This window comes from Chiloscyllium punctatum, chromosome 12, assembly GCF_047496795.1.
Source record: "Chiloscyllium punctatum isolate Juve2018m chromosome 12, sChiPun1.3, whole genome shotgun sequence".
Lineage (NCBI taxonomy): Eukaryota > Metazoa > Chordata > Chondrichthyes > Orectolobiformes > Hemiscylliidae > Chiloscyllium > Chiloscyllium punctatum.
This window is the reverse complement of record NC_092750.1, coordinates 36,559,313-36,576,352: the sequence shown is the minus strand read 5'-3', so window position 1 is coordinate 36,576,352 and position 17,040 is coordinate 36,559,313. Positions and strand designations below refer to the sequence as shown.

The 17,040-nt window shown below is 38.3% G+C and overlaps 1 protein-coding gene across 1 annotated transcript in view; it reads left to right on the top strand.

Annotated features, from left to right (window-relative positions):
* The window catches only part of dnah12 (dynein, axonemal, heavy chain 12), a 278,731-nt gene that overhangs the window by 32,086 nt on the left and 229,605 nt on the right, over positions 1-17,040 (top strand). Inside the window, exons 8-11 of the mRNA XM_072582341.1 lie at positions 967-1,162; positions 5,620-5,808; positions 6,904-7,066; positions 11,208-11,299. Of these exons, the coding sequence (XP_072438442.1) occupies positions 967-1,162; positions 5,620-5,808; positions 6,904-7,066; positions 11,208-11,299 (640 nt within the window). The remainder of the gene's footprint in view (positions 1-966; positions 1,163-5,619; positions 5,809-6,903; positions 7,067-11,207; positions 11,300-17,040) is intronic.

The window sequence follows — 17,040 nt, the reverse complement described above, 5'->3', positions numbered from 1 at the left end:
AAAAATAAAACAGCAGTGAAATTCAAAGTTCTGTTGAAATATTATTCTAAAATAGCTGTATTCATACTTCTTAAAATACATTTTCATGGAATGGCATTACTCAATTTTTTTTGCCCAGCCCTAATTGTCATTGATCTCTGGAAGAATTGCTAAGCCATTTCAGAGGACAGTTAAGAGTCAATCATATTGTTGTGGTTCTGGAGTCACACGTAAACCAGACTAGGCAAGGATGCAAGATTACATTCCTAAATAGCAGTATGAACCAAAGGTTTTTCTACAAAAACCATTTCCTGGTCACCATTACTGAGACTAGCTTTATATTCCAAAGGTACTTATTGAATGTAAATTTCACCAGTTGCCATTATCTCCCCAGCAGATTAGTATGGAATATTGAATTACTATTGTGATGCTACCACGATTTTTCCCTACTACTTGGGCTCTGCAATAGCCAATGGTATGCAGATTGACATTCCACATTTAGCTATATACAACAATAGATTTTTAATGAATGTAATGCAAGAGTGCTTCTTCAATGAAAACATTGGTTTGATAAAACATCTCAGTAGAGTTCTTTTGCTGAATGAACTCATTGATTTGTAATCATTTCTTTTTTTCCACCAAGCATGAATTACACACCATTTCTACAGATTGAGTTGAGTTTGTGATTTCCTTATTCTTCTGTAAGGATACCGTCGAGCAGATTATTGAAAAGTGTGTGATAGCTCCACGAGTAAATCTTCTACTAACTTTCAGCTCTCTGTACTCCTCTTCTGAACAAAGAAGTATCTGTCCTACAATTTTGACCTCACCAACGGTAGAGATTTTTATTGTGGCCAACTTAGCAGGAATTCAAGGGCCATATGGCAGAGCATATTGGATTATTCAGCATATTTCAGTATTTTCTTGTAAATAAAATTGATGATTGTTACCTAATTAACTGAACTTTATTTTTCATTAATGACTTAGATCGAAAGGACCAATTGAATGTGAAACATTCAAGAATAATGTCGTGATAGAGCATGGGAAAATGGAAAAAAAGATTATGACTACATGGTATCCCAAAGTTCTCAGTCTTTTAACTGACAAAGAGAAGACAAAGGACATTAAAGCTGAGAAAATTGATTGTTTCCACTCCAGTGCTAACGTACTAATAGGTAATCAGGTAAGACAATATTGTGATTTATTATGGGATTTCACAGTAGTTTAATATCTACAACATGCAACCCAAAACCACTATCATCTTAGAAGGACAAGGTCCATGGTTACATGGCATGACAGCCACCTGCAAATCCCTCAAGCCACTTACCATTTCTGACTTGGAAGTATATTGTTGTTACTTCATTGTTGCTGGATCAAAGTCTGGAACTCACCTACATCAAATGGACTTCAGCTGATCAAGAAGGCGGATCACTACAACCTTCTCAAGCTCAGCCAGTGAACCTATATCTCTTGAATGAATAATACTAAAACAAAATCACAAAGCCACTAGAGGAGCACTAGAGCACTATGGTTCACTAGAGGAGCAATTTATTTATTGGCTCAGTTCATAACAGATTGAGTTACTTTAGAATAGGTGTGGCATACATTTCTTAATATTCTAATGCTTAATCATTCTTAAAGTATTTGCAGCAATCAGGTACTTAGACTCCAGGACAGAATTTTCCCTGCAGGCTTCTTAACCCTGAAATGTGGATTAGTAGCCTACTCTGTATGGGAAACATTGTCATTTTTCCTGGCAGCTAATTATTTGCTAGATGGTGGGCCTATCTCCAATTAGAGATGGGGGGCAGGCTCTCAAAACTGGAGGACGAGTCAAATGTCTTACAGCTTGAAGGGAGCAGCAGTCTGCAGTGGAGAATAAGAAAAGGTGGCAGGCATTTCAAATGGAAGCTGCCTCTCTCCAAACTCTTTGAATGTGAACTAAAAAATGGCTTTGTAGTCAGGACAAAGCTGTGGGCTGTTTGGGAGAGGGGGAAGACTTTTACATGGCAGCCTGTAACATCCAGACAAGGAGGAAAAGGGTCTGTCCAGAATAGTGGTTGCTCTGATGCTGTCTCAGCTAGGCATCCAAATTGAAAGTTGCCATTTGTGGGAACCCGCATACCAACTAGAAAATGCCAATTGTTGATCTTAAATTGGCCTTAACAAACTCTCAATTAATTGGCTTAGTTACTTGCTGTGTGTTGTGGATAATCCTGCCTCAGCCACATCCTAACCCTCAGAAAGGGTGTGGGATGGAGCTGGGGAACTGACAAACTTACTGAAGCCTGTATTTTCATCTCCCATCCCATCCATCTTCCAACTCTAACAAGGCCTGAACATAAAGTCCCAGGTTTTAGTCTCAATGTTTTATTTTGTACTATTCAAACAATGGAGCCTCATATCTAATAGAAATATAATTCCATTCCTTGGCTAAATCTCAATGTTGTCATGAACTGCTGGGATTCATAAGCCCAACTAATTTTTATCTCCTGGCCTGAGCTATTGCAACAAACTTTTATTTTTTGTAACTTTTTAATGCATGGATGTAATTTTAATTTTGCTACTCATGTGTCCAAAATAACTCCAAGCTTTCAATGGATAGTGGTCTAGAAACGAAACAATACCGCATCACTATTTTTGTCATTACTTGATAGCAGAATTCTGGCTGGAGGTGGTGTTTAAGACACAAGCTGGCAGCATTTAAATGGAAATTTATAAACGTGGATTAATTTCCTGAAGTGCATACTGCACTTAATTTTCCATTTTGGTTTCTCAGTACTTCACCTCCTATGTGCTGACCATGCTCAGCACAATATGATGTTGAGCAGCATGAAAAAACCAACATGGTAGAATAGCTGATCGTGTGTATTGAGTGATTAGTTACAAGTTAATGAAGTTTGTAATAATTTAAAGTAAGCAATGTTTAAGTTTCCAGTATGTCCTAAAAGAGTAAAGCCACAATATTCCATAGTTTTGAACAAACAATGAAACTTCACTATATAAGATTAGAAAAATAAACCAATCTACATTGACAATTTATACTCCAATATTCAGAATTAAGATGAGGTAAATAAACATTAACAAACAAACTGTAGCCCAACATCTCAAAGTATACATCAAATAACAGATGCAAAACAGATCTTATTAAAAATTACCTCTTTTACAGAGGTTTTCAATTCTTCACTTTCAAAGATGTAGTCTTGAAATTCACTCAAAATCACTGTGCCATAATATGTCTGAGCAACTGCCCACCTGCCAGTGATTGAATCTCTTTTCCTTGAACTCCACTCCTCTGCATCCTCAAAGATGTGCTCCAGCACCTACCCACAGCACAGTTCTAGCTCTTTTTCAGGCAGATAGCTTCACTGAGCTGGCATTCTCCATGAGTTTCTCTAAATTTCAGTCCTCCAGTTACATTAAACAAATAGTGCTTATGAGCTTCCTTAAATCTCCTTCGCATCTACCATCCAGTTCCTGGGACTTCAGTGAGCTCCAGCTCCTCAAAACCACCACCAATACTTGCTGTATTTACATGCTTCTCCAAGGGTGTTTCTGTGATCTTCTAGCAATTTATCTGAGCCTCAGGGCTTCTTCTGAGTGTGACTACCTGGAGACTACAAACTATAGACCTCTGCTAGTATGAAGCTCTTACCCTGCTTTTAAGCATCTGATTGACCAACAGCTCAAAGATAGCAAACTTTTGCTTCAACTGCCTCTGACCAGTTAATTGTTCAGTGACCCTTGAAAGTTTTGAATGACCCACTGAAAACCTTGCAACAGGACCTATTATTGATTCTAAGCCGGATCAATTGTAGTAATCATTGTGTGCCTAAATCCGTTTTCAGTTAATTAACTCTTTACAGTTAGCAGCCTAAAACACAGAATAAAACTGACTTTATCACAAGTATGAATTACAATGTTGGAAGTTCTATGGATAGACAATTATAGAGGTCTACAGCACAGAAATAATACGGGTCCAACTACTGATCTTTGTGGTACACCGCTAGACACCGGCCTCCAGTCACTCAAACTGCCTTCTAACACTATCCTTTGTGTCCTATTACTAAGTCAGTTTCTGATTCATCTTGTCAAATTTTCCTGAATTCCATGTGCTTTAACCGTCTCAATCAGTCTTCTATGTGTGACCTTGTCAAAGGTTTGTTAAAATCCTAATCAACTGACCTTGCAATTGGTCACATTTTTGAAAGGTTCCAACAAATTTGTGAGGCATGACCTCCCTCTGATAAAGCTATTGCTGACTATCCCTAATTAACAACATGTTTTCCCAAGTGGATGTTAATTTTCTCCTTCAGAATTTTCTCTAATAGTTACCCTACCACTGATGTGAGAAATTCCATATTGTCTATTGTTTATAATGTTCTTTAGTGCAAACAGCCCTTCTTGCACTTTTCATTATCTTACACCTGTTGTAGAGAGGGCAATGTCAGGCAGTCACAAAAACCTGTAATGTAACACTTGGAAATATTAGTTGAAGCAAGGTGAGAATGGGGAACAGATTCTCCAGTGCTACACTGGAAGCCTTGCTGCCGGAGGGAATTATCCTTCTTTCACCTTGGGTCAGGAAACTCTGCAAACTTTAATAAGGAAGCTCTACAGACCTTAATAAGGAAATAATGAGAAGAGATCTGTGAGGATATCCATGTCAATGGTGTTGCCATATAGACATGATTGCTATGCAAACAAAAATGATCTAAATGGAGCTGTCAAGGTAAGAAAATAGCTAAAATACTTCAGTATTACAGCTGTGATGTTACTACGAATTGCATCTTCATTACTCACAACAGAGCAGGCTTGGGGTGGTGGTGGGGGGGGGGGTGGGGGGGGGGGTGGGGGGGGGGGGCGGGGGGCGGGCGGTGAATGGTTTATTCTTGATCCTGTTTTCCAAGTTTCTATGCATCTGATCTGGTCCAGGGGACTTCTTGGTTTTTAGCTTCATTAGTTTGCCAAGCACCTTTCTCTTTGTGATATTTATTGTACTTATTTGTACTCCTCCTTTTCTAGCTGAGTATCGAGTAAATTTGGAGGGCTGTTGGTGTCTTCAACTGTGAGGGCTGGAGCAAGATATTCAACTTCTCTGCCATTTCCTGGTTCCCTATTGTTTTTCCTCGGCCTCATTCTCTGAGGGGTCTATGTTCACTTTGACTTCGCTCTTCCTTTCTATGTATTTGTAGAGAATATTACTGTCTGTCTTGATATTATCTGCATGGTTACCCTCAAAGGTTAGTTTCTGTCTCTTTATTATTTTTGGATCATCTTTTTTTTTAAAATTTCCCAGTCCTCTGTGACAATTCAAAAAGTGGCTCCATGCACATGAACCTATTCCTCAAAAAAATTCATTTGACTTTTGTTCCATGTTTTCACCAAAACTCATTGCACATAAGCATCTACATTATTTATATCCATCCACATGTCAAAATTTCTTCAAGTTAAAACATAAATTTACAAATGAAGAACAACCAATTATATTTCAAAATTGGCAAATAAAACCCTCTTTTGTAGTTAACTTGTAGCAATTCAAGTGCAATATGAAAATTGTTGACAATATTCAATTTTTCTAAAGAGGTGATGTGATTGGATCGGAGGAGGGTACTTAATGTTTTGTTCTTACTATTAAAGTTGCAAGAGTTTCTTGGAAGGACAATAAAGGCCTACATAAAGCTTTTTGATGAAGAAGAAAAATATCAGATGCCCCTTTTTAAGATGGAACTAGTATTTGATGAAGATAGAATGGAGTTCTATCCTACATTTTCAGACCTAGAGGAGACTGTACTCTTTGTGATTTCTAAAATAGAAGATGCCATGCAGGTAACTTCTTTCTGAAATATCAACTCATCTGCCTGAAAACATTTAAAGATTTGTACTGTACATGTAAATTTATTTGTTTTCACAATAGGAATGCGTAACAGATGTCAGATCCATTACCATTTGTTTAGTGACCTTGTTAAAGTCAAATTTTACCCTAATTGTAGATTATTTTACAGTAAATATATTTTAAGAATGAATGCTTAAATTTATATAAGAAGCTATAAATCTGTAAATAATTGGAAATATACAATAATGAAATGCAAGAGTGTGGTGCTGGAAAAGCAGCATCAGAGTCTGCACAGCGGTCAGGCAGCATCTGAGGAGCAGGAGAGTCGACATTTCAAGCATAACCTCTTCATCTGGAATGAGGGGTTGAGAGATAAATGGGAGGGGGCATGGAGCTGGGGGGAAGGTAACTGGGAATGCGATAGGTAGATGAAGGTGGGGGGTGAAGTTGATAGGTTGGGAAGGAGGGTAGAGCGGATGGGTGGGAAGGAAGATGGACAGTTCCAGAGGGCCGTGCCAAGTTGGACACAGTAGTTGACATGTGTGCAAGTACAGGTAAATCTCTGTCGAATGTGGAAGTCTCCTTTGGGACCTTGGACGAGGTGAGAGGGAAGGTGTGGTTGCAGGTTTTGCACTTCTTGTGGCAGGGGAAGGTGCCGGGAGTGGAGGGTGGGTTGATCAGGGGTGTGGACCTAACAAGGGAGTCACGGAGGGAATGGTCTCTACAGAACGCAGATTGGGGTGACAAGGGAAATAGATCCTTGGTGGTGGGGTCTGTTTGTAAGTGGCGGAAATGGCAGAGGATGAAGCATTGTAGGCAGATTTTAATCAACAAAGGAATGAAGGATTATGGAGTAAAGGCAGGAAAGTGGAGTTTTGCATTATCAGATCAATCATTGATTTCATTGAATGGCAGAGTAGGATTGATGATCTGAATGGCCTGCTTCTTATGGTCTGATACCACTGAAGAACTCTGGACTGTCTCTAATCCCAAATAGTCTTATTACAAATAGCACAAAAAGTTAATCTTCCCTTAATGTTCCTAAGTTAAAATATAATTAATTTTGCCTCTTGTTTTGCATCATTTAGAATGTTCAAACAGTGCAGTCCTGGCTTTCAGATAGTAACATTGATGACATTGAGAACATAAAGGCGAAGCCATCTGCTGATCTCCTAAACTGGGCTCATTCCACACTCAAGCAAACAGTTAAAACTAACTTTGAAGGAGCAGCTGCTCACTTCCAGCAGTATGGTAAGCATATGATATAAGGATAAGGAAGGTAAGTTGTGAGGATGGTACAAAAAGGCTGAAAAGGAATATAGGTGGGTTTTAGCGAGTTTTGAGAAGTTTTGTAGCTCAGGTTAACGATGTAGGTTTGCTCGCTGAACTGGAAGGTTCATTTCCAAACATTTTGTTACCCTACTAAGTAACATCTTTAGTGGGTCTCAGGCAAAGCAATGCTGAAAATTCCTGCTTTCTATTTATATGTTTGGGTTTCTTTAGGTTCATGATATCATTTCCTGCGGTGATGTTATTTCCTGTGGTGAAGTTGCTTCCCGTTCCTTTTCTCGGGGGTGGTAGATGATGTCTAAGTCGATGTGTTTGTTGAGAGAGTTCCACATGGAATGCCATGCTTCTAGGAATTCTCATGCATGTCTTCGTTTGGCTTGTCCTAGGATGGATGTGTTGTCCCAGTCGAAGTGGTGTCCTTCCTCATCCGTATGTGAAGATACTAGTCAGAGAGGGTCATGTCTTTTTATGGCTAGTTGGTGTTCATGTATCCTGGCGGCTAGCTTTTTGCTTGTTTGTCCAATGTAGTGTTTGTTACAGTACTTGCACGGTATTTTGTAAATGACATTAGTTTTGCTCATTGTCTGTATATAGGTGGGTTAAATGAGTGGACAAAAAATGGCTGATGGAGTACATTCTGGGAAAATGTGAAGCTATCCTGTTTGATGGGAAAGCAGAATATAATGTGAATGGAGAGAGATGGCAGCATACTAAACAGTAGTACCTAGAGACCTAGGTATCCTCACATTATTATGAACTTGGTTGATGTTATTAACAGACAAGTCAAATCCCAGACTGAAGTCTGGATTGATTGATCATATTTTGTTTTATTTTGTTTTTATTTAACGAGATGGTATTTCACTGAAACATAAACTCACAATGTTACAGATTTGGTTTTAACAATAAAACATAAGTTTATTATGGAGAAGAAATAAAGATAAGATAGAAGATAAAATTCAATCCCAACTATACCAATACCATCACATTACTGTGTTGAAATACCAGAGGGAGTTCCTTTCTCTATCATATCTATTTGTTCCTTTCAATTCCTGGGCTTAAAGGTTTGATAGCCTCTTCCTTGATAACTGACAGAACAACTGTCTCAGTTTCAAGCAACTCTTTCAGGATTCTAACCAAACACTTCTGATCTGGAACTTTCAACTAAACCATTACACTAAGGTTACCATTCTTCCTAATTGTTCTGGACTATCTCCTTTTCTCAGAAGAAACAGGTGCTTATATCTAAATCTAACCAGGACACGTACAAGCTGCCACTTAAAGTAATGGGCTTCTCCCCTAAGTGAAAAAAAATCATTTTTCATTCTGGTTAATGCTTTTCCATATTTACTCTGTCCAATCATTAAAGCTCTCACATTACAACCAAGTTCCCACTATTACTGCAGGAACCCTCTCTCTCATACTTGTTTAAAGCAACTAATGGTTCCAGAACTGCTAGCAAGTTAATTATTAAGTCCCCACATACATACAGACCAAAACCCACATGCCACTAGTTCAAAATCCAGATTGTAAAACAAATTAAATAATATATCACATCATGATATGTGTCACAAAGTGTTAAAAACATAGAAAATAGGAGCAGGAGTAGATCAGCCTTTTGAGCCTGCTCTGCCATCCATTATAATCATGGCTGATCACCTAACACAGTCACCTGAATCAGCTTTCTCCCATACCCTTTGATCCTTTTGGCACTTAGCACTATATCTCTTTTTTCAAAAATATTCAATATTTTGTCCTCAACAGGTTTCAGTTGCAGAGAATTCCATAGGGTCATCACTGTCTGAGTAAAGACATTTCTCCTCAACCCAGTTATGAATGTCATATCTTGTATTCCTAAACTTTGTCCTCTGATTCTGGACTTTCTGGTCATCAGGAACATCCTTCTTGTGTTCCCTATCTAGTCTTGTTAGAATTTTCTCAGTTTCTGAGATGCCACCTCATTCTTCTAAACCCGTGAATATGGTCCTAGCTGATTCAATTTTTCTTCACACCTCAATCTTGCCATCCCAAACATCAGTCTTTTAAACCTTTGTGGGCAGCACGGTGGCAGTGGGCTGCACGGTGGCACAGTGGTTAGCACTGCTGCCTCACAGCGCCTGAGACCCGGGTTCTATTCCCGCCTCAGGCGACTGACTGTGTGGAGTTTGCACGTTCTCCCCGTGTCTGCGTGGGTTTCCTTCGGGTGCTCCGGTTTCCTCCCACAGTCCAAAGATGTGCAGGCCAGGTGAATTGGCCATGCTAAATTGCCCATAGTGTTAGGTAAGGGGTAAATGTAGATGTAGGGGTATGGGTGGGTTACGCTTCGGCGGGGCGGTGTAGACTTGTTGGGCCGAAGGGCCTGTTTCCACACTGTAAGTAATCTAATCTAATCTAATCACTCCCTCCATCACCAAAACATCCTTCCTGGATAAAAAGGCCAAAACTGCACACAGTATTCTAGGTTTGGTCTCACTAAGGCCCTGTACAATTGCAAAATTTATTAGCATGCAAGTACAACAAATAATTAGAAGGCAAATGGAATTTTAGCTTTTACTGCAAAAAGTATGAAGTTTATAAATATGGAAGCTTTGGCGCAGCTGTTACAAGACATTAGTTAGATCACAAACAGAGCAATGCATTCAGATTTGGTCGTATACATTGGAGGAATTTCAGGTAAGGTGACTGAATACTTTCAAGGCAGAGGAATTGATGATAATGGGTGCATAGCAGAAAGGTGGAGTCAAGGGTATGAACAGATCAGCCATGAACATATTGATTGATGGAGCAAGTTTGAGGGGACACATGGTCTACTCCTGCTCTTATTCCTGTTATTCTCAGTTAAATAAATGTATTCACTTTCAGTGTCAGGTAGTTCTATTATGTAGATTGAGACAATGCATCATTTAAAGTCAGAGTTTTCAATAAGTTGGGTACAAGTCAAAAAATACTATAGGCCAAATCACAACATTGAATGTAAATTGAATTTTGCTTACTTTCAATATCATCCATGTTATGTTAAAAAAATCAAAAACAAGCATGGCTCTATGTTTGTGCCTTTGTTCAAAGATGAAAACAAATTTTCACCTCAGTGCATACTATTTCTGTGCCTGAAAATATTTTGTAGCACTGTCAACACTGGAATCACACAAATAGTAATGTGGTAATGAGCTGATAATCTATTTTTGTGATTTTGATTGATGGATAAATATTGGCTAGGACTCTGGGAATGAGTTGTTTACTCTTCTTCAGAAAAGTGCCATAGGACTTTACAGGTAACAGACATACAGATAGAGCCTTGGTTTAGTGCCTCATTGGAAAGACAGCATCTCTCACAGTACTGTACTCCCTCAGTACTGGTCTGGAAAGCAGTAATTAAGACTTACTTAATAAAAAAGGACAGCACAGTCAATTGGATAAGCATCAATATTTTCTTGCAAGTTTAGGGCATAGATATCTAATAAGTACAGCAATCTTAGACTTAAATGCTGAGTAACCTGGTGAATTGCTGTTCTACAGCTTTTGAAGGAGCAGGGAAATTCAACTTTTGATCCCTTATCCTACCAGCAAGAATTTTGGATGTTAGACTGTGTCTGTGACCTAGAAACTGTTATCGTCAGTATTGTTTGCCTTGGTTTTATTTTCACAGCAAAACATGGTCTTAATTGTTCATATTCATAGTAATTTTCAAGCTCTGCGGATAATTGGAATAAATCTCTTTGATTATAAATTGAAGAAGCCTTGTACTTGAGTACAGCCTAAATTCTGTTTTATCAGTTCAAATAGTCTACTTTAAAGTAAAATTGAGCCTTGTTTGGCTCAGTTGCCTGGATAGTTGGTGAGTGATGTTAACAGTGTTGGTTTAATACCAACATAAGTTGGGGTTATTATGAAGGACTCTCCTTCTCACCCTCTTCCTTTGTCTGAGGCATGGTGACAACCATCAGTTGTCTCTCTCAAATAAGAGAACAGCCCTATAGTCTGGTAAGACTATGGTGACTTAATCTTTATCACTTAAAAAGGCACTTTAAGTGAAGAATAATTTTATAAATCAGGGTGTAATGATATCAAATATTATTTTCATGAATATTCTACACCATTTCCACAGTTCAAAATTATGACTGGCTAATAAATGGAACTGCCAATGAACGTATACAGGAATTCATGGAAGAAGAACATTCATTTGATGAGTACACAGAGGTAAGTTTATGCCATTAATAGTAAAGCTTCTACCTAAGCACTGACAGGATACCATAAAGCTAAAAGTCTAGCTTTGTGTTGTTGCTTATGTTAAGAAAAAATACATTTTTATCTTAAATTGGAATGTGGTATAACGATGTTTTGACTCATCCGCTAATCTTAAAGTATTATTTTTAATCTTTCTCCTAATTCTTGAAATAACTTTTTCAGGGCCTCAACTGTATTCTTTAGAATAGTTCATACTATCATGAACCATGGCTTCTGGATGCTTTGATTCTCTCTTTCAGAGCCGTCGCATTTGATTTTTCTCCGTTATCCTATCAGCCAGATTTTTTTTTTCAGAGGCTACTGATGATTGTTTGTCCTACTACTAAGCTTTTGTACTTTACTTCTCCCTTTTTGGCAATCACCTGCTTCTCAGTACAGCACTGTTGCATTTGATTGTTTTCCTGCAAATTGTACCCATTAACGCAGGTTTCAAATTCTAAATAAATGCCAGTTTATTTTCGTCAGTGATTTCTGTGAGATCGATCACCTCTTCCTACCTGCCCAATATTTATGCAATTCCGTTGCTCATTAATACATACAATGCTTGGTTTCTTGCTGAAAGCTTGGTCAAAAGACTTAAATTCTAGAGCAGAAAAGGGGTAACTGTTTTTGACAAAAATGCAGTATTTGATTGGGTGGCATCAAGGTGAAAATTGTGTTGCTGGAAAAGCGCAGCAGGTCAGGCAGCATCCAAGGAGCAGGAGAATCAATGTTTCGAGCGTAAGCCCTTCTTCAGGAATCTGAAACGTCGGATGCCCGAAACATCGATTCTCCTGCTCCTTGGATGCTGCCTGACCTGCTGCGCTTTTCCAGCAACACATTTTTCAGCTCTGATCTCCAGCATCTGCAGTCCTCACTTTCTCCTGGCATCAAGGTGCTCTAGTAAAATAAATGGTAACAAGGTGAATAGTCTCCATTGACTGGATTCATGTCGAGCACAAAACAGTCTGAATGGAATGCAATTATCTCAGCCACAGGGCATCATTATAGGAGTTGATTAGCATAGGGTCCTAAGTTAAACCATCTTTAGTTGCTTCATCAATGACCTTCACTCAAACATAAGGTCAGCAATGGGAATGTCACTGATGATTGTGCATCTTCAGTTCCATTCACACAGTCTCAGATAATAATGCAGTCTGTCTTCACATGCGTGTCCAGCTGTAGATAACAATCAGGCTTGGGCTGTCAGATGATAATTCACATTTGTACCATCAGTTCTGACATAACATGATAGTTCCATTCTCAAGCGATCCCGTGTTATAAGAAAATCGTGCAATAGCCATGCCATTTAAATTAATGGGGCCAGAATTACATTATAACCAATACAGCTAAGGAAAGTTCACGTTCTGCAAATAACGGTTTAAATTCTTCAATCGTGTTAAAGTCAATTTGAGTTGAAGAAACATACGTTATAGCAGAACTGACTGTACCATACAAGTAGCAGTTAATTACCAACTCTAAGAAGAGAAAATCGATATATTTTCACCAGCATTAATTAATCCCCATCAATGTTCTATGATTACCATTGACCGGGAGTGAATTAGCCACTTTATTACTGCATCTATAAGAGCATGCCGGAAATTGATATTCTGAGACTAAAATGATGGACCAATGTGATCAAAGTTTCTAATTATATGATCCCAACTTTAACCTTCAGGTTTCTGGGGAAATTAAAACTAAAACTAGGAGAAACTAAAATTAGATGAAACTGGATGAAATAATTGAGCCATTTGAACTCCTATCTGGTGATACTGTGTAGGTAAGGTGAAGAACATGAAATCTGGATCTCAGAACAGAGATAAAGGAAAATAAGGTTACTGCAGCTGCCTAATTTTAAAAGAACTGATTGACCAGAGCTGGCCATACAATGCACAGTGGTGTTACTGAGAGTTTGATTAAAGGTATTTTGGTAAACCCACACCTTCAGGAATATCATGAGCAAAGCTGAGGAGATTCTGCAGAAGCACTTTGTGGCTGAAATTGGTTCTATATATTCTGAGGAGATGTCTAATAGTTCCATCAGGTCTATCTTTATTGAATCTGTTACATAATGGGTAATTTATAATAATGTAATAACCTATTTGGGATGGGCTGATACTTGAGCACCACTACTCCTGGGGTTGTCACAAGGTTAAACATTTAATTAAGTTACTCAAAATCCCCAACTTATCTGTATGATGAACTCAGTTTGCAGAAATCACTGAATAGTGTTCTGTACTTAACATAAATTATCATTTATTACAAATAAATCAAATTCTAATCATAAGCAAACTACTCTAAACCCTCTTAGACATCCATACACACATAAAAACATACAAGCACAGACAGATAAACAAACAAACATGGATGTTATGGGTGAAGGAAAAAAGACTGCAGAAGCACAGTTTGAAAGCACTAGTCCAATGGAATTGATAAGGTGTCCTTTTTGCTCTTTTTAAAGCACTCTGTTTTCTGATCTAATTATTTCAAGATTCATTCAGTTCTTTGTTGAAGTCACAGGTCAATAACAGACTAATTGTTCAGTATTTCAGTCACTAGTTACAGGTAACAGCTTACAACTATTGGTGGGAAAGAATATTTCCCAGGTTTTGGTTTTCACTGCAGAGAGAGAGAGAGAAAAACCCTTTCTTAGCAGCATTCTGAAGGCTTTTTAAAAATTTATCCATAGAATGTGGGCATTGTGTTTAGTATCCATCCTTAATTATTTTTTTTCTGAGTGTCTTAATCGGGTCATACTACCCTTTGAAATGGCTCTGCTGAGGGTCTGGTGTCACATTTAAGCCAGTGCAGGTAATGTTAACAGATTTCCTTCCTTAAAGACCATTGATGAATTAGATGGGCTTTTACATCAATCAACAATGGCTATGTGATCACCATGAGGCTAGCTTTTAATTCCAATATTTATTGAATTCAAGTTTCAACATCTGCCATGGCAAGATTCAAACCATTGACCACACAGCATTTGCATGAGGTTCTGGATTACTAGTCCAGTGACATTATCACTACATTACTGCCTTGCATAGTTTACGCATTCTCCACCTACCTAAGAACCAGGAGCTAGTTGTTATGCCGATGACTTCTGACCACCACAACTAGCCCTGATTGCAGAAACCAATTCACAGCCTGTCTCAGGATGAAGCTTGCTGTTTATACACCCATGGTACCCACTGTTTGGATAAAGCAATATTGTAACAAAACTCACAACAAGTTTCTTGAATTTGTTAAAACTGCAGTAATTCCCTTCACTGTCCTTGGTTTACAGTATATCTTTTCTTGTTTTGGTCCACAGTCTAAAATAAAAATCACAAGATGTTGTCTTTTCAATATATATGGGCTAATTTGTCAATTAATTTGTTTATTTTACATTGATTTTAGTTTAATTATTTTAGTAATACTTTTAGAAAAATTAATATTGCCTATTGATTTTCCTTGTTGGAGAGTTCGCTAAATTAATTGTTTTGGTTTGTTGGTCTTTATAGGGATCATAATAAATTTTGGGCTATTCCAGATCTAATCTCAATTAGTTTAAATTTTGAATCTGAAATTAATTGACTGGAACTTTTCAGAATTTAGGTCAATAAAATTTTACAGTATCTGTTGGGAATCAGGCTTGTGAAGAGGGAGAATTCATCACTTAGATTAGATTCGCTACAGTGTGGAAATAGGCCCTTTGGACCCAACCAGTCCACACCGACCCTCCGAAGAGTAACCCACCCAGACCCATTTCCCTCTGACTAATGCACCTAACACTATGGGCAATTTTGTATAGCTAATTCACCTGACCTGCACATCTTTGGACAGTGGGAGGAAACCGGAGCACCCAGAGAAAACCCTCGCAGACATGGGGAGAACGTGCAAACGTCCACACAGACTGGAATCAAACCTGGGACCCTGGTGCTCTGAGGCAACAGTGCTAACCACTGAGCCACCGTGCCACCCATCAAACATTTGACAAAGATAACTTGAATATCATGGTGGATGAAATTGAGATTAGTTTAAAATCAGGAATTAATAAGGCTGAGTTCATTGATGAATTGGCTCAGCTGTCAAAGCTTGAGGAATAGAAGGATGTTCCTGCTCATTCTCAAGTAGAACCAACTAAACTGAAATGAAAAAAAGACTTGAACAAGAAAGGAAAAAACAAAATTAGAAGGGGAGATATTGAATAAAGTGGAAAGAAATAAAGACAACATTAAACATAAGAGAAGCAGGATGACACATTCATCACTTCAAGTCTGCCCTTGAGTTCCATAAGATCATGGCTGATCTGCCCTAGGCCTCAATTCCTCTGTCACGTCAGCTCCTCACAGCTCTCAATTCTTTACTATTTCAAAAATCTAGCTACCTGTAATTACATACTTCTAGCCTCCACAACTCTCTGGGGGAGGGAATTCTAGACATTCACCATCCTTGGGCAGTTTTAAATGAGTGTCCCCTTACGTAGTAATTATGTCCTCTACTTTGAGATTCGTACATGAGTAGAAACGTTTTCTCAACATCTGCCTTGTGAAAGACCCTCAGAATCTTACATGTTTCAATAAGAATCATCCTTCATTCTTTAAGACTCAAATGAATAAAGGCCTTGCCTGTTGAGCTAAAGAGCCATATAAGTCATAAAGCATGGAAACCCTTCAGTCCAACTACTCCATGTCAACCATAATCCCAAACTAAATTAGTCCCACCTGCCTGTGCTTTGCCCATATCCCTCCAAATATTTCTTGGTCATGTACTTAACTAAATGTCCTTTAAACGTTTTTGCATCCACCACTTCCTCTGAAAGTTCATTCCACATTCGAATCACTCTCTGTATAAAAAAAAGCCCCTCATTTTAAAAAAAAAACTTTCTCTTCTCACATTAAAAATATGTCTCCTAGTGTTGAAATCCCTGATCCTAGGGAAGAGACCCTTGCCATTCACCTTATCTATACTCTTATTATTTTATAAACCTGTATAAGGTCATCTCTCAACTTCCTATGCTCCAGTGTAAAAAGTCCCAGCCTATCCACCCTTTCCATATAACTCAAACCCTCCAGTTCCTGGTAAATCTCTTCTGAATCCTCTCCAGCATAATAATATCCTTCTGAAAACAGGAAGACTGGATTGGACATAGTACTCCAGAAGAAACCTCAACAATGTCCTGTACAACCTCAAAATAACATCCCAACTCCTATACTTAAAGTTCTGAGCAATTGTTGAGGAAATTACTTAGTCTGAGACTTCAAGACTTGTTTTTAGAAGCATCATTTCTTGTGATTTCACACACAGGCTGCGACAGTCTTCACTGTATCACAGCACTCTCTCGAGCTGAACTGTTGGCCTATTTTTATACAAAGACACAAACAACCTTGCAAATAATGTCAGATACAATAATTGAAGATAAAGATAAGCACAGTGCCTACTCCCTTTGTTCTTTGATGTTGCTCAAGGACAGAGAAAATACGAGCTCATGATACACTCCCTGTATTTCGTCAAACTATAATTATACAACCTTAGTCTTTATATCTAGCAGTATTTTTCCATTATAGCTGTGAGCCTGAGAGCCACAATACCTTTTACCTTGGTCAAGTATCCCATAATGCAGCAGTATGTCAAGTTCTTACTACGTCCGCAGCAATGAAGGCAAGTATATTAAACACTTTCTTAACCACCCGATCTATATGTGATGCAAATGTCGAAGAATTATGTACCTGAAC